Below are 26,142 nucleotides of genomic sequence, written 5' to 3'. Positions count from 1 at the left end.
TGCCTCTGCCACACAAGTGCTGGGACCAAAGGTGTGTGCACCACCTCTGCCCAGCTGTGACTTGGCTTCTGATGTGGATTCCAGGGATCATAACTTTAGTCCTCAAGCAGGCAAGGCAGTGTTTTGCTCATTGCCTCTACAGCCCTATATGTTGAGTTTTGAAAAGTAAAATCTTGCCAGGTTCCCGCAAGAGGGTGATGCTGTAATGAGTGCCCTCCTTGTGGGTACTAGTTGGTAATGAAGTCAGATCTAAACACCAGGTTTCATCCTGTGACTCCTGGCCTCCTGAACCACAGGGAGGGCACTTGAGATGACGGGAGAACTGTTTACCTTATCCAACTTCTATTTTTATTTCATTTATTTGTTTTTGTGGTACTAAAACCCTGCACATGCTAGGCAGGCACTCCATCACTGAGTTACAATTCCTAGTTTTTTCTTTGTTTGTTCAGAGAAAAGGTCTCTCTACAGAGCCCTGGCTGTCCTGGAACTCTATGTATACAAGGTTGGCCTTGAACTCAGAGATCCATGTACTTCTGCCGCCCCAATGCTGGGATTAAAGGTAGGCCACCACCATGCCCAGCCAATTCCTAGCTTTTGTTTTTGTTTTTTAAAGACATGGTCTCTTTGTGTAACAGTCCTGGCTGTCCTGGAACTCACTTTATAGATCAAGCTGGCCTCAAATTCCCTACCCTAAAAAAAAAAAAAAAAAAAAAAAAAGTCTTTGAGACAGCATCTTGCTAAAAACCCCAGAATGATCTTAAACTTTCAATCCTTTCACCAGGCACTGGGATTACAGGATGTCACAGGGGCTTTTGCTATACAAATAACCTCCTGTTAAAGTAGGGACATCCCTTAGGGACTGTGGCAGGAACAGGTCTTCTAGTTTACAACAGTTCTTTGCTTTGTTTTTTTTAAGGCAGGGCTTCTCAGTGTAGCCCTGACTGTCCTGGAACTCACTCTGTAGACCAGGGTGGGCTTGAAGATGTGAGCCTCCACATCCTGCCTACAGTTTTTTAAACTTATTCTTATGCATGTGTATGTACATATGTGTGTAGTCATAGGACAACTTGGGGGTCAGTTCTCTCCTTCCACCACGTGGGCTGCAGAGGTTTGAAGGCAGAAGCCTTTATCCACGGAGCCATCTCTCCAGTCCAGTCTTACGGTTCAGATACATTAAAAACACATCTCTTAGCTGGGTAACGGTAGTGTACACCTTTAATCCCAGCACTCAGGAGGTAGAGGCAGGTGGATCTCTGCGAGTTCAAGGCTAGCCTGGTCTACAGAGCGAGTTCCAGGATGGGCTCCAAAGTTATACAGAGAAACCTTGTCTTGAAAAACCAAATAAAAAAATACATCTCTTATTCATTCGTTTATTTTTAAATAATTATTCTCATGGTATCTGTGTGTATAAACAAAGCACTAGGAACTCAGAGGTAGGCACATCTCTGTGAGTTCGAGGCCAGCCTGGTCTACACACAGAAGCCTGGTCTCGAAAGAACAAAAGAAAAGGTTCAATGGATAGACACTTGCTGCCAAGGCTGATAACTTGAGTTTGATCTCTGGAACCCACACAGTAGGAGAGAACTGATACCCTGACCCTCCCTATCCCACCATGTGCAACTGTGGCATATCTGTAAACATACATATAGTGTAATTTAGTGTATTTTTTTTTTTTTTTTTTTTTTTTTGGTTTTTCGAGACAGGGTTTCTCTGTAGCTTTCAAGCCTGTCCTGGAACTAGCTCTTGTGATCCAGGCTGGCCTCGAACTCACAGAGATCCACCTGTCTCTGCCTCCCGAGTGCTGGGATTAAAGGCGTGCGCCACCACTACCTGGCTGTAGTGTAAAATGTTTTAAAGATAAAAAAACAAAACCACTTTAAGGTTTATAATATCACCACTAGAGAAGCAGAACCAGGGATGTCAGCGCAAATTCAAGCCTTTGCTCTACACAGTTAAGTTTTAGGCTAGCCTTTGAAACATCTCGTCAGGCTAGAGAGGTGACACAGCAGTAAAGAGCACTTGCTGCTCTTGCAGAAGGCCTGGTCTTGGTTCCCAGTGCCCACCTGATAGCTCACAACCATCTGTAGCTCCAATGCCAGAGGATCTAATGCCCTCTGGTCTCTGAGGACAGGCAGGCAGACAGACAGATACATACACATACACAGCTCATAAATACAAACACTAGAGATTGGTGAAATGGATCAGCGGTTAAGAGCACTGGCTGCTCTTCCAGAGGTCCTGAGTTGAAGTCCCAGCAACCATATGGTGGCTCACAGCCATCAATAATGTGGTGCCCTCTTCTGGCCTGCAGGTATATATGCAGATAGAACACAGTATACATAAAATAACCTTAAAAAAAGAAAAAATTTAAAAATTAATAAATAAAAGCACTCATACATATAAAATATATCTAAAATTATTTTAAATAAAACAAATATAAAATACTCGGGGTAAGTAAAGCTTCCCTGCACACCTGACTCCTGTTCTGAGCCTCTTCTCATTCTACTACACCCAGCAGCATCATGAGAGGCTGGGAATGTGACTCCGTGAGGAGAGTGCTCATCGTGCATATAAGGCCCGACATACAGCAGGTGCTGCTAACAGGTCTGCAATTCCAGCACTGACAGACAGAAGGACCAGAAGATCAAGGTCATCCTCAGCTACACAGTGAGCTTGAGGCCATCCTGGGCTACATACTTAAGAGCCTATCTTGGGGCTGGAGAAATAGATCAAAGCACTGGCCAGTCGCAATTGTCTGTAACACCAGTTCCAGGCGTCTGGTACCCTTTCAGAAATGCATTCAGGCAAAAACCACCAATGCACATAAAAATAAAATAAAAATCTTAGAAGACATTATCCTAAATTAAAAAAAAAAAAGGAAAAACACAAGCCAGGCATTGTAACTCATGCCTCTAATTCTAACGCTTGGGAGACTGAGGGAGAATTACTGAGTTTAGGGCCAGTCTGAGCTAAAACAAAATGACCCTGTCTCAAAATTTTAAAAAGGGTGACTCTCCTTTGAAATAACTATACCCACGCTCTTGGATGTGTCTCACCGCTCCCCTCCCCTGTTTATTTCTGTTTGTTTGTGGGAGCTTTTTTTTAGGTACTATGTAGCCTTAGCTGGCCTAGAGTTTGCTCCGTAGACCAGGTTGGCCTCAAGCTTACAGAGATCCATCTACCTCTGTCTTCCAAGCACTGGCATTAAAGGTGTGGACCAACATGCCCACCCACCCCTCTCATTTTTTTTTTAGATCTTTATCTATTAGATATACAGTGTTCTGCCTGCATGTATGCCTGCTTGCCAGAAGAGGGCACTAGATCTTATTATAGATCTGCTTGTGAGCCACCATGCAGTTGCTGGGAACTGAACTCAGGACCTCTGTAAGAGCAGCCAGTGTTCTTAACCTCTGAGACATCCCTCCTCTGTCTCTTAATCTTTGTGCTTTAAAATATTAAAATTGCTGGGCATGGTGGTGCCCACCTTTAATCCTAGCACCTCAGGCAGACACAGGAGGATCTTTGTAAATTCAAGGCCAGCCTGGTCTAAAACTCAGTTTGAGGATAGCAAGGGTTGTTACACTATCTCAAAAAAAAAAAGTATATTAAAATCGCTTTTAATATACTCTAACTCTGCTCCCAAAATTTAAAAAGATGTTTTTTAAATAAAAAGTTTTAATTTCCCACCTACAATGCAATCATTCCTGAAAGTATTTGGTTGTCCCATGGTTGTCCACAGGGAAGAAGGAGCATGCTCCAGTGCTGGAGGGGTGGCTCAGTGGTTAAGACCACTTGTTGCTCTTGCAGAGCACCCCAGGTTCATTTCTCATACCCATACTGATTGGGTCAAAATGGGATTCCTCTTCTGGCTTTCATGGGGATGTGCATGCACACAGTACACACATAGACAAGTAGGCACACACCCATAAAATTCTGGGGGTGGAGGAGAATGTGTTCCATGTTCTAGGAATGTGGTAAGTGTTCAACAACCAGCTTTTGGCAGCTTTTGGGGGAACACTGATTTGAATTAGGAACTTGAAGGAGTGCCAGGCAAAGACAGACAGAGACAGACGGACAGACACACACAGACACTCTCTCTCTCTCTCTCTCTCTCTCTCTCTCTCCAGAGTCAAGACTGTTGAAGAAAATCAATCTGCTAGGGAATATCATTGTAAGGTGTGTGTGTGTGTGTGTGACTTTTGTTTATGCTGCATTTGCTTAACTCTGAAGCTGTGATTCTTTGTCTAAAACACCTGATGTTCTAATAAAGAGCTGAATGACCAATGACAAGGCAGGAGCAAGGATAGGCGGGGCTGGCTGGCAGTGTATAAATAGAAGAAGAAATGAGGAAGAGAAGGAGCAAAAAAACAAGGAGAAGAGGACAGTAGGGGCCAGCCACCCAGCCAGCCATGGAGAAAGACATACAGAAATAAGAAAAGGAAAAAGCCCAGAGACAAAAGGTAGTTGGGATAATTTAAGAAAAGTTTGGCAAGAAATAAGCCAAGCTGAGATCAAATAAGAATAAGCCTCCATGTGTGATTTATCTGAGAGTTAAGTGATGGCCCCCTCAAAAAGCCAAAAGAATAAAACATCACACAACACCAATCCTATAGCTGCTGGTTACCATGTTACCTCACCCACCTACACAAGAGTGATTCTCAGCCAAGGGAAGAATAAACCTCCTGTGAAATTTGCAAAGCACATACAGCAGGACCTCTGGCCATTCTGGATGCTAAACACATGGCATTTTACCTGGGAGAAGACTCTGCATTTCCCAGTCCTCAGAGCTTGGTAACCCTGCAGTACCCCTCTGCTCTGTCCTTTGGGAACTACATAGCCAAGGCTCCAGGGTAGGCTAACCTGTCTGCCTTTTGCTGGCAGGGCTTAAAGAATACAAATGAATCCCCAGGCACTCGTGAAACACCTAATATCACACAGAAGACCAGTGACTCAAAAATCCAAGTCACTCTGCTACACAGCCTGGCAAAGAAGACACCTGCTTTGGGTTACCAGGAAAGGATTAGACCTCAGTGCCAACCCTCGGAGTAGCCTGGGGTCGGACTTTGAATGCAAGCTCTTTACCACCAAGGAAAACTCCGCAGGCCACTTTCCCTCCCCAGAAACTCCAGCCTCAGTCCTCTCCAGTCTGCCTATCTCAGCCCAGGCTAATTTTAATTCCTCCCTCAAACAGTTCTTTGGCCAGACCTCCCCAGAGGCCCCTTAAATAGCAAGTTCTCAGCACAAAGTTTCCTGCATGGTGTGGGAGTGGGGCATGAGCTCAGGGATCTTTCCTTATCTCCAACTCAGATCCTCCTATGTAGCCTTCTCTCTGGGCCACAGGGTCCATTTCTTCTGGTTTCCATCGCTGATGTTCTAAAGCCTCCTCAAAGACTACAAGCGCGACTCCCAGTGCGTCCCTGGCTACCCTGACAGAAACACAGCAGCTCTAAATTAGGTGACTGGTCCCAACTGTGAGGCCACGGGCCCTTTGCAGAAGCCAAGTGTGGGAGGCTAAGTAACAGAAGTATAATCTGAACATTCCACCCAGCCAATTACATACACCCTTCTTTCTCCCTTGTTCAGAGACGGGCAGTAAGGTTAGAAAGGATCAAAGGATCGATAACTTGTCTTTGGTTTTGAGACAGAGTTTCAGTAAGTATCTTGGGCAGACCTTGAATTCATTGTATAGCCCAGCTTGGCTTCAAACTCACAGCAATCCAGTATCAGCTTTCCAAGAACTGGGATTACAGGTACATGCCACCACCATCAGCTTTCCTAACTTTTGTAAAAGGCACACAGCTTGGTTCACCAAGGAACGGAGCAGAGTGAGACAGAGATATCCAGGCAGCTGTCTGTGCCACCAGCAACCCACTTTGGCAGTTGTATTATTAGCCCATAACTGGGTCTCCCTTCCCAAACTACTTATTCCAGATGATAGGAAAGCCAGAGTGATGAGAAAATAAAAAGTAGAAACCAGCAGACTAAAAATAGGGGAAGGTATGAGCTCGGCAGGCTGGCTGCTTTCACTATCAAACCCTATTCAGCCCCACACACTCCAGGTTCCCATCGCATGGCAACGGCTTGTGCTCTTCCCTCTCACCCAGACCTTCCTTATTTGCTATCTACACAGCATCCATCCTTTGGGCTGGGTTTCCTCACCCCTCATTCCCAGAAATCCTGACATGGCCCTTGGCCCTGTGCCTTGTATTGCTCTCACCAGTCTGAGCTGATCTGGATCCCAACTACACAAAGTCTCAGAGACAAGAAACCACTCTCAAAACTCGTTCACCTTCCAAAGCCCGGATTCGGGTCCTGTCACTCAAGACTTCCTCCCTTCTTCCATATTCAGGTCCTCTAAAGAAACTTACCCAGAGACCAGCTGTGGCCCAGCAAGGCAAAAATGGCACTACAAACAGCAAGAGAGCAGGCTATAGCTAGCTGGATGAGCGTTTGCATCTCATCTTTAGGCGCTGGTCTAGAAAAGCTGCTTCATCTTTCTGAACGTTTCAATCTATGCAACAGACACGACCACCCCCACCTCCAGGACCAAGAGCCACCCTTACTCTATGCCTAGCACGAACATAAGGCTCATTTACCCCCACAAACTCTTACCTGTCAGCTGCCAAGACCTATCTATTTATAAAGGCTGTCTAGTGACTTTCCGGGGCCAGCCTCAGGGCAACTGGGCCATCAGGAGAGGCCAGATGAAGACCAGGATTTGGCACTAACAGCTAATTGATACCATAACAAAAAAGATCAACCAAAGAACTTAAGAACTCAAGGCCTATCTCATACTCTCTGTTTTGTTTGTTTGGTTTTTTTGAGACAGGGTTTCTCTGGAGCTTTGGAGCCTATCCTGGAGCACGCTTTGTAGACCAGGCTGGCCTCCAACTCATAGAGATCCGCCTGCCCCTGCCTCCCGAGTGCGCCACCACTGCCCGGCCTATTCCATAGTCTTTTAACAAGTGAACACACATGCACGTGCCCCTTGAAATTATTTGAGGAAAGCATCAGGGTGGCTCATACCATCCTTAGGAGGGCAGAAGCTATGACACTTGCTTTCTCGGGCTCTCTCTCACACGTCTCTTCTGGAGAAGCAGCAACACAACCCAAGAGACTGTCTCCTTTCTGTCCCAAAAGGTAAAGAGAAACTACATTACTTTTATTTTTTTTTTTTAATATTTATTTATTTATTATGTGTACAGCATTCCTTCCATGTATGCCTGCAGGCCAGAAGAGGGCACCAGACCTCATTATAGATGGTTGTGAGCCACCATATGGTTGCTGGGAATTGAACTCAGGACCTTTGGAAGAGCAGGCAATGCTCTTAACCTCTGAGCCATCTCTCCAGCCCCTACATTACTTTTAGAATGGCACCTTTGGGCGGTGCTGGCACACACCTTTAATCCCAGCACTTGGGAGGCAAATGGATCTGTGAGTTTGAGGCCAGCTTGGTATACAAAGTCAGTTCCAGGACAACCAGAGCTACACAGAGAAACCCTGTTTTGGAAAAAACAAAAATAAATAAATAATAATATAATAAAAATAGAACTGCGCCTTCAGTGAAAGTAAGAGCAGGCACAGCTAGACCCATGATCACATCCTCAGCCTAGCTAAAATGTCAGTGTGCAGTTGGTGGAGGTGTGACTGTAGAGATGGATGGACGACCATGAGATGGTGTGCGTCGGAAAACAACCTCTCAGTGAACTGGCTCAGAGTGGTATTCCCATACACTACACTACGGACAGGGTTATCCAGCCTTTCATCCAGGAGGAGATCCACCTGACTGGAGGTCCCAGTCGAGTCCTGGCCTGCCTAGGGGAAAGGACTAGCACACCGTCCCCCAGAACGTCATTCCTGCCCAAAGATCTTGGGACTCCCAAAGCCACTCTTCTGCAAGCCTTACTCTGTCTGTCTGTATCTTTGCTCTACAGACCCTGGGAGTATGGCAGTGGGGAAAGTCCAGCTTCCACCTGCTAAGTCCACACCACAGGCTGTAGTTTGTTGGCCAACGTCTTGGGACTCTTTAGGACCTACAGCTTTACTGTCCCTCAGGGAGAAGGGGCTAAATGCTCTTAAGTTCTTTCAGCGTAGTCACTGCCAGTATTCACGGCATAGGACCAGAGCAGTTCTCTATCGTAAGGTCCCCAGGGTGGAAACTGCCACTCCTGGTAAACAGATTTAAAAGGAGATCTGTTTTGTTTGTTGTTTTTGTTTTGGTTTGGTTTTTTTTTGTTGTTGTTGTTTTTCAAGACAGGGTTTCTCTGTGCTGGAACTCACTGTAAACCAGGCTGGTCTCAAACGCAGAGATCCACCTGCCTCTGCTGGGACTGAAGGGGTGCACCACCACGCCTATAAAAGAAGATTCTTGACCATACTGATCTAATACCCTAGAAAAAGGTGTCTTCTTCATGTATGTAGCCTTTTTCTGGCCACGAGTCAACATTTTTTTTTTCCTTTAGGCGGGGTATCATACTGTCATGGCCTTAAATTCCTGGTCCCCCTGCCTCCACTTCCTAAGTGCTCCTGAATTACAGGTGTGCACCACCAGGTCTGGCTAGAGGTCACTTTCTGAAGAAAAATAGGAAGAAGGGCTCTAACAAGCCCACTCACACAAACTCAGCTGTTTAGAGAGATTACAAGGGCTGGAGAGGTGGCTCAGTGGTTAAGAGCATTGCCTGAGTTCAATTCCCAGCAACCACATGGTGGTTCACAACCATCTGTAATGAGGTCTGGTGCCATCTTCTGGCCTGCAGGCATACATGCAGACAGAATACTGTATACATAATAATAAAAAAAAAATTCAGCTTGAATGAAACCAGCTTCCAGGCAAGGCATGGCTTTTTCTAGCAGCCAGGAACACTGGAGGCAGCCTGGAGATCAGGAATCAAACAGCAGCTGCTCAGACATCCCTCCTCTTAGGGCTCACACAGGATCCTGACCAGGGAGGTGGGGAGGTGCTCTTCATTAGAGGAACTATACTCAGAAATCTGAAAGGAACCCAGCTGCTCACTAGGTCGGTATCCTCTTCTGTAAAGGAGAGTAGAGCTGACACCGAAGATTCCTATTTCACTTTTTTGTTTTCTGAGATGGGGTCTCATGGATTCCAACTTGACTTCCACCTCCCTGCATAGTTGAAGACAACCTTGAACACCTACCTCCTGCCTCCACCTCCCAACTGTAAGCTCAGTTTCTTTTCTACACAACTTTTTATACCCCTCAAAAACCTCCTACATACCAAGCATTAAACACTCACTGCTCAGTTACCTTGGCTAAGAGGATGGGCTCCATAAATGCCAGATTTTATTATCGATGGCAAGAGTAAACACTGCTTTCAAAAACAATGTGACACCCACAGCCATTAAATCCTCTTACCCTTTAACTCTGAAGGACAACCCCAGCCTTCTTCAAACCCGAGCCTTAGGAAAGTCAAGACAGGACCTGTGTACGACTCCAGGGATCGCTCTGTAGAGGACTGAGTTTTCTTCCCTAAAAAACACTAAAGAACACCAGGGCTAGCCTGCAACTCAGAAACCCCAACAATCCACTAGGCGGCAGTCTGCCCAGCATAAATCTTTGCCACCAGGATTGGAACTCAAGGAGAAGGCACACAGGGAAAACTGTGTCAATAGCTTACAAAGAGATAAAATTTACACACACACAATTTCTATGTAGAACCCCCCTCTGTATGTATGTATAATTTTATATCATTCTCATAGTGCCCAGACTGGCCTCAAACTTGTTGTGTAGATGAGGATGACTTTGAACCCTTAGTTCTCCTGCCTCCATTTCCTGAGTGCTGGAATTACAGATGACAGATGTGTGCTATCACACCTGCTAAAAGTGATTTTTAAAAATTGAATTTCAAGCTGGGGATGGTAGTAGACAGAGGCTTAACTGGGAAGGTTGTGAGCTCTCTAAATCAGCCTGGACCACACACTAAGACATTGACTCAAAAAAGTCAGAATATAAACTGGGCATGGTGGTATAAACCTTTAACCTCAGCACTTGGGAGGCAGAGGCAGGCAGATCTCTGAGTTCAAGGCTAGCCTGGTATACAGAGTGAGTTCCAGGACAGCCAGGGTTACACAGAGAAATCCTGTCTCGAACAACAAACAAAGAAATACTTTTATTTCTCTTTAGACTGGCGTTCATGTGCCACCACACCTGCAATCTCAGCATTTGGGAGGCCAAGGCAGGAGGATTTCTAAGAGTTGAGGCCACTCTGGTCTACATAGAGAACCCAAGTCAGCTAGGACTACATAGATACCCTGTCTCAAGAAACCAAAAAGGAGAGATAGAGACATGGCTCAGAGGTTAAGATCACTGACTACTCTGCCAGAGGAACTGAGTTCAATCCCTGGCAACCACGTGGTGGCTCACAGCCATCTGTAATGAGATCTGGCACTGTCTCCTGGAAAGTGTATATATAATAAATAAACAGATTAAAAAAAAAAGGAAGGGTCTGGAAAATGGCTCAGCGGTTAAAAGCACTAGAGCACATGCCTAGTGATCTCAATTCAATCCCTAGGACCCACTGATGTGTATTACTAATCCAAGACTACTACAGCAGATTGTGAGACTGGAAAAGGGCCCTAAAGCTTGTGGAAGAAGTAGCCTGAAGCATGTAGCACCATAGAAACAAGAGAAATCAAATGCTGCCTCAACAAAAGAAAGGCAAGTGACTCCTGTCCTGATTGCTTCATATGTTGTGACCCCCCCCCCACACACACACAAAGTAAAACTCAAAACTTTAAAAGGTTAAAAAAAAGAAAATTATTCTGTAAATTACTTTTGGTTTTTATTTGGTTTAGTCTATTTTGCATTTCTAGGGATTGAACCCAAGGCTTTGTGCGTGCTAGCCAAAGTGCTCCCCCACTGAGCTAACCCCAGAAATCTTTTAGCATCTCTACAAGTTAGAATTCAAACTGAAAGGAACGGCAGCTGAACCATCCACTCCATCAGTGTTCAAGTAACTACTTGCTCAAGTTCCGCCTACTCACGGCTGGAGCTAGGGCTCCCAGTGTCAACTGGAGGGAAAACACTACTTAGGTGGGGGAGGGGAGAGGAGGGAAATCCAAACTGGGAAAAACAAGACTCTTGTAAGCCCTTCCCACATCCTTCCCCCACTCTTAGCCCTCAGCAGTAACCTAAATAAAGAATATTTGAGCTGGAAGATACTGTATTTTTAGATGAGAAAACCAGGACCCAGGGGTCCGGTCCAGAAAGCTTCTAGCAGCCACTGCACATGTGAAAAGTAACTTTAAGGTCCCTGGGTGCTTGGCTCATGAGTTCGTGCCCATTTCCAGACCTTGATCATATGCCAGTCTGCTTAGACCCCAGTAGGAAACAGCCAGGGAGGGACAAGTAGCTCTCAGTTTTTGACCACAGAAGAGAGTAGTACCTCGCATAACACTGGGGTGGGGGTGGGGCAGCACCACAGAACTGGTTTCAAAAAGGTGAAAGAAACCAGACAATCATGGTAGCTCACACCTGTAATACTAACACTCTGGTGGCTGAGACAGGAAGATAGTCAGGAGAATTTGAGACCAGCCTGGGAGTTCTACAACTGTGTAAAGCTGGGTCTAGAGGCACAGACCTTTGGTCCCAGCACTGGGAAGGCAGAGAGGTAGAGGCAGGTTGATCTCTGAGTTCCAGGTCAGCATAGTCTACACAGCAACTTCCAAGGCAGCCAGAACAATGTAGTTAGGCCCTGCCTAAATAAATGGATGAATAGGTAGGAAGTAAACTTGGCAGATTGCCACCTTCATTGTCTGTATATGAGCAGCACTGGGTGTTAGGATGGGGTGAATCGCTGAAACAGCTGCAGGCTATGTACATAGCAAGTTTTCCTGACCAAAAAAAAAAAAAAAAAAACCACTCAACACCTTATAAAGATGCCATCATAATACCTGGATGTGAAGTGATCACTGCAGGAGAGATTCCACTGAGAAGAATCAAGATGCTGGTCTTGGGCTTCACCTCTTGACCTGAAGGCAGCTGCCAACCAGACTCAGAAATGCAAGAAAAACCCTAAGAATTATCAGAAGGCCTAGGGTGAAGTCGCAGGCCCTATCACCAACAAGGACAAGTGGCTGCAGGCCTTCCCTCCTATCTCAGCTATAAACAATTCCCTCACACTCCAACATTCTAAAACCTCAAAGTTTTTTTTTTTTCTTTCTAGACAATCTGTCACCATTTATCCCAGACAGGCCCTGAACTCAGCCACCTAGATGATTCTCCGCTCTCAAAGCATCTAGGACAACAAGAATGTACTAAGGAGCACACACATCTGACTTTGTTTATGCACTGCACAGAGAGCAGCAAGGACAGCAGTAGAGAAAGAACCACTTGCAGACTCCTTTCATGAAGGGAGGGAGAGGAGAAGGTGACTGAGACTCAGGGTAAAGGCTGGGTATAATGGTATATGTCTTTAATCCCAGCACTTAGGAGGTAGAGGCAGATGGATCTCTGTGAGGTCGAGGCCAGTCTGGTCTAGAGTGAGCTCCAGGGCAGCCAGGGTTAAAGAGACTGTCTCGAAACACAAACAAACTCAGGGTAAGATGCAAGCATTGCCTCTATCCCTCCCCTGAAAGCCTCAGTGCTTCCTTCTGCCCATAAGAAAGCAAAGATGTGGTGTGCAAAGGGACAGAGCAAGCAAAACTGAGAATAAGGTAAATGCCAGGTGGTGGGCACATTGGGCACAGGGCTGCGAGGGTGAGGGGTCTCTGCTGTGCCATGCTGAGGTTGCCAGGTAGAAACCTCGGGGCACCCACACCCTGACTTCAGTGGTCAGGTTCCTTTTTTTTCTTTGGTGTGCTCCAGGGTGGAGTAGATTCTGCTTGGGTCCTAGGCTTGGGCTTGGCACAGTAGGTTACTCTCACCCCTCCCAGGGAAAGACGGCCCTGAGTGGGGCCACTTGACGCGGGGTGGATGGAATGTAGCAACATGGCCCGCAGACCCAGGACTTATAAGGTACTAAGAGAGGACAGAGGCAAAGAGCAAGCAGCATACAGTGGTAGGCAGTGGCTGTGAACCTAGAGACACAGGCTCCCTGGAGTCCAGTGCTCTGAGGACAGGCTTCCTCTGCTTCCAGGGAGCTTTGGGGTGGTTCAGAGGCTCCCTCACTCACCAACCAGATCTTTTCCAGGCGGTTCCCGCCCAAATGACAGATTATCCCACAGTCTGGGACCCACTATCACTAAATCAGACCTGGTAGAAAGTCCGAGGCCTGTGTCTGTCCTATCATTTTGACTCGGGCAAACTCCGGCCCCCAATTCCATATCCTCAGCGGTTGTGAGGGTGTGTTCTGACCTACACTTTGCAGTTATACTCATCCATATGAGCCAACCACGGGCTTGTAAGCGTGATACTCCTTTTCATGCAGCAGGTGAAACAGGTACCGGCCCCCATTTTACAGACCAATCAGCTCATAAGATGGTGTGTGGCCAAAAGCTGGGGGTTAAAGTCCAAACGGCTTGGAAAATTTGGGGATCTTCCCCTCTAGGCTGTAAAAACATACCCTAGAGTATTGACTACGTATAGGAATGGGAAGGGTAGAGACTGGGGAAAACCAAGCGAGGTTGACAGCAAGTTATCTAAGGGGAGAAACACAGCTGGTCATGTATAAACTACTATGTAAGGCTTCAGACTGCATCCTCTAAACCTCAGGAGGAGAGAGGCTTCATGTTTTATGAACACAATCAGTCAAAGTCTGTCATGTGCACTGACCTATGTCTCATTTAGAAAACTAGAGCTGACAAGAAGTGCCGTGCTGTGCAGAGTTGGTGCTGCAGCAGGATGATGGACACAGACGAGATGGGTCCAGGCAGAATCAGAAGCCACACCCAGAGGCAAGGCTCCCTGGGCATTAAAGAAGTCTCACAAGTCCACTTACTGCCCCATTTCTCTTGCTGCTGTGTGGTCAGCTATCAGGATCTATCACTTGCCTGTATGCCTAGTGGCTTAGTCAGTGTTCTATTGCTGTGAAGAGACACCAGGACCAAAGCAACTCTTAAAAAAGAAAATATTTAATTGGGAGCTTGCTTACAGCTTCAGAAGTTTAGCCCATTATCATCATGGCAGGAGCATGGCAACACACATGGCACTGGAGCGGTAGCTGAGCGCCACACGTCCTGGTCAATAGAGAGAGAGAAAAGCAGGATATGGGCTTTTGAAAACCTCAAAGCCCACCCCTAGTGACACACTTCCTTCAATAAAGCCATCTCCTAATCCTTCTAATCCTATCAAAGAGTTCTACTCCCTGGTGACTAAGCATCCATATGGCAAGGGGTGGCCATGGTCAGATCATGGAGAGCTGACATGGAGCTCAATGTGGCTACTACTTATGACGCCTATGACCAAGAGCAGAACAGAAGCAAGCAACTGCCAGACCATGCCACCACACAACAATTTAGTTCTGGATATCTTTGAATCAGAGACTGCCTTCTCCTTCCCTCTCTATCTGCCCAGGACCCAATGGGATAGATGGCTTAAAACAAAGAAAAGGCAGCATCTTCAGCCCATGCTGCAGCCCTACTTATGGAAATTAGCAACCCCAAATCAGAAAAGGTAGAGTGTTGGCGAGCGGTCAATAGAATTAACCAGACTAGCCATCGTTTTCAAACACTAAATGGGGTTTAAAAGCTGACTCTCTTAAGTAGCAAACCAGCCAGGCTGCCTACATATGGGGAAGGAGAGCATAAGGAGACCCAAGAGAATGTCTCCAGTACGGCAGCGGTCACTTGAGAGCCAGACCATTCATTTCTTTAATTAAGATGCTCACAGTGGTCTGTGGCAACGGGGTATGAAAGCAATTGGCCCCATGAATAGATGACTAAGGGTTATGACTCCTGTAGAGAATTTAAAATATAACTGAGACATTTGCATTATATCCAGACGATGGCAATTCTAAACATGCATGATAAAATCCCTCTTTTGGCTTCTACCGCCAGGTCTTAGGTTGCCACCAACCTCAAACAAACGGCCTAGACTCATTCACTAGGTTCCTCTACTTTTGAAAAACAGACATGACCCAGAGCACAACCTCAAAACTTGTAGTTGCAGCTGGGCATGATGATGATTAATTGCAGCACTCCAGGGGCAAAGGCAAGCAGATCTCTGTGAGTTTGAGGCTAGCCTGGTCTACTTTTCTAGTACTACAAAAGCAAAGACCCTGTATCAAAACAAAACAGTATTTTTTTCTTTTTAGGAGACTACAAGGGTAGATGCTCAAACACAGAATATTTGATTGATAAGTACAAAGCCCTGGGTTTGATCACCAGCACCAGGAAAAACAGCAACTGATTACAGACACCTTTTCTGCCCCTCCCTACCCTACCTCACGATCCCTAACAGAAGAGGTACAGTACGTGATTAAGCTAACACTAGACTCAACTCACCACTTACCAGCCCTGTGAAAGCAAACCTCTTTTATAAAAGTGATACTGTAAGGACTTCTCAATGCTATTGTGAAAGTAGGAATTAAGATGGAAGGACACTCAGCAGAATGCCCGGAGCACACGCACTACAGTCAGACTTACTCCAACAATCTGGCCTCTCTGAGCCCAGAAGACAGACATATCCACAACAACCCCTAGAGAGGGGACTGACCTCACACAGAATCCTCCTGGGTCCACGAGGCTGGGTCATGCCTAAGTAAGTGCTTAGAAGTATAGAGGACTTCCTTCCCTCATTGAAAAGCTTGCCAACAAGCACCAAGATGTCCCAGGGTTTTTTGACTACGTGTTGTTTGTTGTTAGGGGTTGTTTTGTTCTGTTCTTGTGGTTTGCTTCCCCCTTTCCCCTCCCCCCCATCCCCCACTCCATGTAGCCCTGGTTGGCTTGAAACTTGCTATATAGAACAGGCTATCTGCCTACCTCTGCCTCTGCTGGGATTAAAGGTGTACACCCCATGCCTGACCTTTTGTGGGAAGAAAGGGTCTCAGGTAGCCCAAGGAGTCCAACTGCAGAGGTTTAAATAAGAATGGTCCCCACAGGCTCAGGCATTTGAGTGCTTAGTGATCAGGAAGTAGCACTATTTGAAAGGATTAGGAGGTGTGGCCCGGTTGGAAGAAGTGTGTCACTGGTGGTGTGCTTTGAGGTTTCAAAAGCCCATGCCAAACCCAGTCTCTCTCGCTCCCCTCCTCCCCACTCAATGTAGCTCTCAAATATTTCTCTAGCACCATGCCTGCTGTCAAGCTTCCCACTAAGATGATAATGGACTAAACCTCTGAAACTGTAAGCAAGTCCACAATTAAACGCTTTAATTTTTTTCTTTTATGAGTTGCCGTAGTCATAGTGTTTCTTCACAGCAACAGAACACAGACCAGGACAACAACTTACAATATAGCTAATAACCTTGAACTCCCATCCCTCCTGCTACTTCCCAAATGCTGAGATTTGAAGGATTCAACACCACATCCAGCTTAGTTTGGTTTTAGTGTGTGTGTTGAGGCAGGCTTTCGCTCCGTAGCCCTCATTAGCTTAGAAATCCTTACTAGCTCAGGTTGGCCTTGAACTTGAAGCAATCTTCCTGTTTCTACTTCTTATGAGCTAGAATTAGATGCATGACCCCCATCACATTCTGTATCTGATGTCAGAGAAAAGAAAAAGGGAGATGGAAAAAAAAAAAAGAAAAGAAAAAGGGAGATGGGCTGGAGAGATGGCTCAACAGTTAAGAGGCCTTATTGAGCCTGCAAGGTACCTAAGTTCAATTCCCTGAACCCACCTGTAACTCCAGTTCAGAGGATCTGATGCCCCCTCCTAGCCTACATGGGCACTGTACTCACATACAATGACTCACACATACATACATGTACTACATGCATAACTAAAAAATAAATTTAAAGGGGGAAGCGGAGAAAGGAGGAAAGATGCCAAGCCACACACTGAACTCTAGAATTCCTTTGTATTCATTTAGACCTTCAAGTTTCCTCAACCTTCTTAATGCTGTGACCCTTGAATACAGTTCAGTTCATGTTGTGGTGACTCCCAACCATAAAATTATTTGTTTTTATTTCATAACTGTAATTTTTCTACTTTTATGAATCATAATGTATATATCTGACATGCAACCCCAAAGGGGTCATGACTCATTTTTTAATTTTTTTTATAATTTATTTAACTTTATTTTATGTACATTGGTGTGAAGGTGTCAGATCCCCTGGAACTGGAGTTACAGACAGTTGTTAGCTGTCATGTGGGTGTTGGGAATTGAACCTGGGTCCTCTGGAAGAGCAGTTAGTGCTCTTAACCTCTGCGCCATCTCCCCAGCCTGTGACCCACCTTTTGAGAACTGCTAATTTAGACTAGCCTTGGCCTGTCCACCCCCCCCCCCAAACCTAATACCTTCCCTACTTGGGGAAGAAAATGAAGCTCTAACTTTTCAGAGGTGCCCTGTTTCCTGACATCCTGAGGGCACATCCTCTCATCCCAGCTACTATGGGAAAGGAGAGTAGCAATCATAGGTTCAATTGTAGATATCTTGGCTACCAATAATTCCTGACATTGTACAGTTTATAATTAGGTTAACATAAAACTTCCTTACAAGCTGGGAGTGATGGCACATGCCTTTAATCCCAGCATTGGGGAAGCAGAAGCAGGAGGATCTCTGTTCGTTTCAGGTCATCCAGGGTTATATAGTGAGACCCTGTCTTACAAACAAATAAAAACAAACTTCTTAAAGTTCTAGAAACTTATACCCTCAATTCAGGAATCCAAATGTTATACTTCAATGACCTAAGAATGCTTCCTAATTAAAAAGTACTGTAGGTTAATCCCAGCACCTGGGAGGCAGAAGCAGGCCAAATTCCAGGCCAGCCAGGGCTATTAAAAACAAAATTACTATAGAAACTAAGATGTAGCTCTGTGACAAACCACTTGCTTAGCATGAGTGATGCTTTGTTAACAAGTCTTAGCACCTAAAACAAAACAAATACAAAAAGTAACCATAGTCAAGTCTCCAAAATCATCAACTTACATGTTGGATAATATAGCATTCTCAGTGTCAATCATACTGCAATAGCCTAATTTTAAGTAACACTGAGGGTAGTAGCCAGTATCTGTAATCTTAGTATTTAGAAGGCTGAGGCAGGAGGATAAAGAATTTGAGGTCATGGTAACTGACCTACATAGTTTCAGGTCAGCCTAGTATTTTAAGTTAGCCTGGGCAATGTAACAAGATCCTCTCAACATACAACCACCATATATACACACTGCTCTCCAGAGGCACAAATACCGAGCCATCCAGGACAATCACTAGATCCAGGAGAATCACTGGGTTTTAAGCAGTATTTTCAGGGTCTAGGTGACGTCATCTGCTGCTCCATCAAGACCCACCTGGAGGAGGATCAAGCCTTAGACCAAACAGGAACTTCAGCTTCCCCCCTTAATTCCCCACTGTTCTCTTTAGCCTTCAAAAGTTATCAAAGCTTTTTAACACATCTCCTCAAGTACAAGAAAATGGCAGCTTCCTCCCTCCTTCACAAGTTCTCAGGCTTTCCATAATGTGATGTTTGCTGCTTGTCCACACAGCAAACAACTGGTAGTTACCCAGATAAACCACGATGTCTCGTAATCCACACAACCCTGCTCCCCAGCTTTGTTTTTGAAACAGGGTCTCATTATGTAGCCAAACGAGCCATGAACCTAGGATTCTCCCGCCTCTGCCATACTTTTTGGAATGCCCTTTCCACTCACTAACAATCTCAGCTCAGAGAGAGGTAACCTCTAGGTTCTGGTGTCACTAAGTGCCACCACTGCCGGGCAAGGCCTTCTCACACACCCCACCCCCACGCCTTTCAGCTGTATCCCAGAGAAGGAACCTGATGATCACAATATGGATGAAGCCCCTTGGGTAGAGCAGGAAGCCAGCAGGGAAACCTGCTGTTCAAGGTAAGAGATTCCCTCCAGAACGGAGAAAATGCATCAATCTCCTGCAACATGGGACCCTCAGGAAGTGAGGGGTTAAAAGTGGACAGTAGCTTCTACTTCTCTAGGCTTGTTATAGCTAATCAATAGATGATTGGGAAGAGCCAGTTTCAGCCACAGCACTAATCACCAATGTGAACAGTATTAATCTGGATGGTGGTTCTTAGGGATTGTAAAACTGGACTGCCTGAGACCACGTGAACTACAAGGGGACTAGCTTCCCCCAAGCAGCGAAGGGAGAGGAGCTGAGTTTCTGGACTACTGGTCAGAACGCAGCTGAGGGAAGGGATACCAGACAGACAGACAGACACCACATACCAGGAGATCACCAGCCCTCATTTCCCTTTTTTTTAAAATCTTTTATTTTTTTTTTTTTTTTTTTTTTTTTTTTTTTTTTTTTGTGAATGACTGCCAGGGTGTACACGCAGAGTCTAGAGGACACATCCAGGAATTCATTCTCCTTCCGCCATGTGGACTCCAAGGACCAGGCCATCACCAGGCTTGGTAGCAAACACCTTTACCCACCAAGCAATTTCACCGGTTCTATTTTATTCTTAAATACAAAATGCTTCATGAATTTTCATTTCTTCTTTAACAGAGCCACGCTAACTACTCTGCTTTGTTCTAATTTTAGTGTATGTGTTACCAAAATGAGGACCTGCTGACCACCCCAAATCTGCTAACCACTAAATTCAAGTCCACGTCCTTCTGCTGGAAGCACTCAGGACTCTGAACCACCAAGGCTACAGCACACCTCAAGGCCCACAGGAGGAAGAGTGGTGGCTCTACGTTTTGAATATCCTACCCTCTTCTCCCAGAAAGGGAATTCTTAAAAGTAGCCAAGACACAGCTGAGCGGTGGTGGCACAAGCCTTTAATCCCAGCACTCGGGGCGCAGAGGCAGGAGGATCTCTGAGTTCGAGGCCAGCCTGGTCTACAGAGTGAGGTCCAGGACATCAGGATCTACACAGAAAAACGCTGTCTCGAAAAACCAAACAAACAAACAAAAGTAAAAGTAGCCGAGGCCCATACACTTCTTCCAGCTCTTCAGGGTGGCCACATGGTTAATTACCACCCAAAACAGTGGTCTGAGGATCTGCGCAGCCCCTGCTGAGGGTCGACCTTTCACCGGATGCAGGATTTGGGGTCATCCTTGCACAGTACTGCCCAATCCCAACTTCAGGACAAGGGAGAAAACACGCTGTGATCACAGACACACCAGCAAACAACACACTCATCACTCCCCCAAATCTCAGGGAGGAGTCTAAATTTCGGGTAGATCAGGATGGGGTGAAGGACCCCAAAGCAAGGGGCCTGCAGACATTAAGGTCCAAAGAGGACAAAGCCAACAGAAACCAAAACCAGTCACGCTCCAGAGCTCCTAGCAGAGATGTCAGGCCCTCCCTTCCCATCGCCTGAGTGAAGCGAATCGCTGCCTCTAATTCTCTGCCTCCATGTACCCAAAGCAGGATCCGAGCGTAGGTTATCAAGATGGCAGGTGACTGATGCACTGAGACTAGAAGCAAGCCCCTGCTGGCTCTGCCCAACAGTGGGCCATTGGCGGGCGACTCATAGCACAACCAGCAAGAAACATTAGGGCCTCTGCGGTTTCTACCCCAGACCAACGGGAAGGGCGCTAGGGCTGGATAACTGACCCTTGGTTTCCTGGGTAAGAGCATGCCAGGGCGGGGCAGGAAGGGTCTTTCAGCCCTGGGGTGACACAGCACATGTCAAAGAAGCTGCCTAGGAGCCCAGAAGCCTGTTCCCTTTTCACTAGTTCTGCTCGCCTGCCCTGCCTGGCTTCCATTCGCGGCTACCTTTCAAGTGTTCATCCCCCCACGTGTGCGTCGTCCTCGCCAGTCCAGGCAGCCGGCGGGCACTGGGGGATCCTCGACGCGGTCTCCTACGCCCTTCTTTCAGCACAGGGCGGTTCAACACAGTGATGTCACCTCTCTTTGGAGGATCCCACCCAGGGCAGTGTGGGGTCCTGCTTGGCTACTAGGTCAAAGGGCGAGAACAGGGAATTCTTAGTGTTTCCAAGTCCTCTCTTTGCTGACTGTAATTAATGAAATTGCCGGCTCATCTCGGTAGAAGCCTAAGCTCTGGGACTGGGAGGGAAGCCCGCTCGGCCGCCCATGGAGACTAGGGCTCTTGAGAACCCAGGAGCAGGGCAGCTGGCCCGGCCTCCAAGGTCACGGGGAGGGGTCAGGGTGGGAGAGACGGAGGGTGAGCTTGCCTCCCGCGTGCCCACCTCGAGAATCCCTCCTCAGCTCCCTCCAAACGGGGCGGGGGTCCAGGCCACCCACGAGGCGCTCCTCAGCCGCACACGCGCGCGAGCCGGACCCGGCGTGGGGAACGAGAGCAGCGGCCGTGGGCCCCGTGTGAGGCGCCGCAAGCCCACCACGGGGGACGCACGGGTGGCGGCCGACGCGCGCCCTCCTCGAGCCCTCCAGGGAGGGCGCGGAGACAATGCCGGTCCCGCCGGGCCAGTCCAGGCCGCACGCCCCCGCCGGCTGGCCACAGGCTGCTCCTCCCCGAGGCGAAGGGCAGCGGCGGGAAGGCGCCGGGAGCGGTGGGCCGCCCGACCTCGCGCCGCCTCTGGCCCCGCGCGCCCACCTCCGCGTGCAGCTCACGCGCGCCGAGTCCCGCGGCCGCACACCCACCTCCTCCTCCAGCGGGCCGCTGGGAGCCGTGCCGGTGCCCGCGCTGGTGCAGTGCTCGACGTCCGGCTTCGCGGTGCTCATGGTGAGGGGGGAACGCGGAGAGGGGAGCGGGACACCCGGCCCCGAGGTGGGCAGGGGCGCGACTAGCCGTGCGCCCCCGAGGAAGAGTGCGGGCTGGTGAGGAGACAGACGGGTGGCTGCCGCGTCAGGCTGAGGAGAAAGGGAGGGTTCACATTAAGTTTGGCGGGTGCGGGAGGCGGCCGAAGGGGCCAGGCACCGGGAACCGGAGCGAAGCCCGAACGGCCGCCGCCTCCGGCTTTTCAGTGCGGCCCGCGAGTGCGCCGGCGGCGGCGGCGGGGGGCGGGCGGCGGGGGAGGGGGCGGGCGCCGGAACCGGCCTCAGCTGGGGCCCGGCCCGCCCCTCCCCCGCCCCGCGGTCTCCGGGGGAACGCGCAGCCAATCCCCGCAGCCCACTGCGGGCTCGCCCCGGCCCCGGCTGCGCCGCTCCGGCCTCTCCGCCTCGCTCAGCCCGGGCGTCTTCCCCTCTCGGCTTCCCTGGTTGCCCCCCTTTCTCTCTCCCGCACTCGGCTCTCAATCCCCCCCACCCCCCTCGCCATTCCCTTCTCTGAGACAAGTTTTTAAACTTTGATGAACTCTTTCAGAGAACTTTTCTTAAAGGAGCCGCACGGGTTTAGGTGGAACTTGAGGTGCCCGGCAGGCGCGCTGCATCCCCAACCGGGGCGGCGGTGCTCCCGTTTCCGTGCCCTGATGTAGGGTTGTAGACTGTCTTGAGCACTCCGTTCACCCCCAGATTCCTGGGGGCTCCCGCCCAGCGCTTTCCCTCGCGCGCGGCGGCTTGGTGGCCGGATTCTCGGGGTGAAGGCGGGGAAGGGGGAGGGCGGCAAACACCTGATCTTGAGCTCGGCACCGAATGGTTGTGCTGAGTGACCTTGAGGAAATCACTTCCCCTCTCTGGCCGGAGGCTTCCAACCCAGAGGGCGCGAATTAGTGTACGGATTCTCCTCCCCACCCCCCTCAACTCAAAGAGGAATGTTAGGGAGCCTACTCGTTTTCTGCTACGGGAAGGGGTACCTCGAATGACCTAGAAGGTTCCGTTCGTTACCTCCACCCCACTTTTAAGATTCCTCACGGCTCGCTCTTTTTCCGCTCCAATTCCGAACCCCAGGGTGGGGGAGGGAAGAGCGGGCTGACGCCTAGGGCGGGGTCACCTAGACTCCCACCCCACGGTGGCCGGGGGCGCGGCCTTAGGGTCGGATTTTCTCCTTACTACATAAATGCTGACCAGGACCGTCTGCTGCCTGCAGCTTGTAAAACCCGCCCCTGGCCCTGCCTGCCCTGCGGAGCCGACGAAGCATTAGGGTCCTTTTCTCCGCCCGCCCCCCCCCCCCCGCCCCACATCATCTTTGAGCAGCCGTAGCTGAGAGGTGAGGGGTCCTGGCCCGGGTCAGGCGTCCCCGGGCGCGATCCGCTGCCCCGACCTAACGCATGGAACTTGGGTCTTAGTATCGGGATTTGGGGCTAGAAGCCGCGCTTAGAGACGGTGGACGTGAAAAGCCTTGGTCTGCACCCCTGTACCAATTAGGAACCTTGACCTTGTGCAGTGGCTTAGTCCCTGAGAACTTCCCTGTGCCGACCTGCCAAATAGTTAGCTCCGTCAAGCATGAGAGCTGTTGTGTCCGACCTCCCTGATAACTTGTCTTCCTAATATGTCATCTCACGGGTAACTAAATTGAGGTTTTTGCCAGTGATATATTCACCCATTTGGGAAATATTGTTGAACCCCTACTGTGACCTGGGGGGTGCGCTATACTTACTGTTGGCACGGAATTCCCACCACACCAACGCCTGGTTCAGGCCTGCTTTCTGTAGAAATCAGGTACTGACAATCTAGGTTTATGCTACGCTCTGCCAGAGCTTTCGTACTTCCAGCTTCCGGCATCTCCAGGTGATACCAATCTTGTGAAAACTCAGATACCTCTACCACATTTTCCGCTCCTGCAGACCATAAAACCCTTGAAGTCTTCCTTTGCCAAAGACAAATTCCCCTTCCTCCCTTCCCTCAGTATCCTGTTGTAGCTTGGGCTTTCTCCAAAGGAGAAACCCAGTCAGTGTTCTAAACATAGGTATCCTCTTTAGGGTTGATTTGAAGTTTTCTAATAGAGAGGCTTCTTGTGGTTAAGGGCTCCATTTTATAGATGGGGAAGCTGAGGCCCAAAGAAGTGGCAGATGAAGCAGGGGCCTCTGGCGCCTGCATTTTTCATGTTAGGAGCTGGTAATGTTTCTAAAAGTAATACTTCTTTTCTAGTGCTGTACACACTTTGTAAATACTGAGAAAGACAAAAAATGGAGAACAGCCCTGCTGTCTGATGCACAAGATTATTACACCCTTCTAGTCCATTATCTATGCATACTTTAAAAACAAAAATTACACTATTCTGAACATGCACATTTATTTATTTATTTGTTTATTTATTTATTTATTTTCTTGGTTTTTCGAGACAGGGTTTCTCTGTAGTTTTGGAACCTGTCCTGGAACTTGCTCTTGTAGACCAGGTTGGATTTGAACTCACAGAGATCCGCCTGCCTCTGCCTCCCGAGTGCTGGGATTAAAGGCGTGCGCCACCACCACCCGGCTGTGCTTTTTTTTTTTAAACAGAGTCTTTACTCAATTTTTGGTGTCCACCTCCCCACTTTTTCAAGACAGGGTCTTTTTTTAAACAATTTCATTAATTATTATTTTCATTTTTTTGTTTATTTGCTTTCATAAGCAACATTTTAAAAAAAGAATATTCCTTGCTGGGCATGGTATTGCATGACTTTAGTCCCAGCACTCAGGAGGCAGAGGCAGGTAGATCTCTGAATTTGAGACCATTCTGGTCTGCAGAGTGAGTTCCTGCCAGCCAGGACTACACAGAGAAACCCTGTCTCAGGAAAAACAACAACAACAACAAATACTCCTTTTGTGTAAGCGTATGTGCCTGAGTGTATGTAGTATACCATGTGCATGCATATGCCCACAGAGGTTGGGAGACCATGTCAAGAGTTCCTGGAACTTTGGATCCTCTAAAGAATAGCAGCTGCTCTTAAATGCTGAGCCATCTCTCTAGTCTCATAAATAACACTTTTTATGAAGATTCATGTGTCTGTGCAGGGAGTGTGCAGGTGCCATGCCTGTGTGCATCTGGAGGCCAGAGCAAGACATTGAGTCTTTTTCACTGTCTCTCTTTGCTGGGTCTCGCTGAAAAGGAAGGTCTGCTCTTTCCACTAGACTAAGGAGCTCTCAGAATCTACCTGTCTCTGCTCCCCAAAGCTGGGGTTATAAATATGTAGCCATGTCTGGCATTTTACATCCATTCTGAGGATTTGAATTTACACTAGCTGAGCAAGTTTCTTACCTGCTGAGCCACTTCCCTAAAATCATAAAGATTCTGAACATGTTGTCAGAAAAGCGTCCTGTATGTGTGACACCTCTTAGGCACTTTGGAGGCACCTGTCTTTTCTGTGCCCACAATCCCTGGAAATGCATCTCCAACCACAAAGAGACCTGAGATCAGAAAGACCGGGAGGCTCTGCCCAGCCCACTATTCCCTGCGTGTGTTAGGACTTTTTGGTACTGTCCACAGGATCAATCCTCATCAGGCTAGGGAGGGAAGTTGTGGGAGCGCAGTTTGACTTCCTGCCTGAGGATGAGACTTCCGCCTGTCTCCTCCAGCTGTGGCATTAGTAGCTCAGCCTCCAGCAGTCTCCTGAGTGTCTTCAGCGTCACCTCTGAGCTTCTCACACTTCTATTCTCTGCAGTCTCCCCCACTCCAGCTTGCCCTTCCTCAGTCCCCCTCTCTTCTCCACAGCTCACAGTGCTTCTCTCTTTCGACCCTGGGAATACCTCGTTTTTTTTTTTTTTGTTTGTTTGTTTGTTTGGGAATCTTGTCTACGGCCAAATTCTAGGGAGTAGCCTGCTGGAGGAGTAGCCTCCCTGAAGAACTTGACCAGTGGTTTTCCATTAGGAGATCTCCTTAGTTGAATAATACTGGGACTGCTTCTGCAGGATGCTTCAGGGTTGTCTGGTGCCCAAGCCCCTTTCTCGGATTTTCCATACATGTATTTCTTGTTATGTATTTGTTTACTTACTTATTTTGCGACAAGGTCTCACTAGCCCTGACTGACCTGGAGCCTGTTATGTTGACCAGGCTATCCTCAAACTCAGAAATCCTCTTGCCTTTTCCTCCTGAGTGCTGGGATTAAAGTTATATACCATCACTCCCAGCCACAATATTTCTCTTTTTTTTTGGGGGGGGGGTGTTCTCTGTAGCCTTGGTTATCCTGAAACTACCTCTGTTGACCAAACTGGCTTTGAATTCATAGACATTTACCTGTCTCTGCCTCCCATGTGCTGGGATTAAAGGCATTCACTACCACCACCACTCCTGGCAATATTTCATTCTCAAGAGTGGGAAAAAATTCCAGACACCAGCTACTAAAAAAGAAAACGAAAAAAAAAAAATGTAGGAAAAAATCAGATAACCTCACTCCT

At 47.9% G+C, this 26,142-nt stretch overlaps 1 protein-coding gene across 2 annotated transcripts in view; it reads right to left on the bottom strand.

Annotated features, from left to right (window-relative positions):
* Rbpms2 (RNA binding protein, mRNA processing factor 2) overlaps positions 1–22,769 on the bottom strand; it is a 35,795-nt gene extending 13,026 nt beyond the window's left edge. Inside the window, exons 1-2 of one of the 2 annotated variants that reach the window (XM_038323342.1) lie at positions 22,714–22,769; positions 21,592–21,801 (exon numbers count right to left, since the gene is read on the bottom strand). In XM_038323342.1, coding sequence (XP_038179270.1) covers positions 21,592–21,672 — 81 coding nt within the window. In that variant the 5' untranslated portion in view covers positions 21,673–21,801; positions 22,714–22,769. Of the gene's footprint in view, positions 1–21,591; positions 21,802–22,277; positions 22,459–22,713 lie in introns of those variants that run through there. The other variant, XM_038323340.1, reaches the window with a different exon arrangement.
* Positions 22,770–26,142: the final 3,373 nt, after the last annotated feature.

This window comes from Arvicola amphibius, chromosome 3 (genome assembly GCF_903992535.2).
Source record: "Arvicola amphibius chromosome 3, mArvAmp1.2, whole genome shotgun sequence".
NCBI classification, from domain to species: Eukaryota; Metazoa; Chordata; class Mammalia; order Rodentia; family Cricetidae; genus Arvicola; species Arvicola amphibius.
Note: the sequence above shows the minus strand (reverse complement) of the source record. Positions and strands in the feature narration are given on the sequence as shown.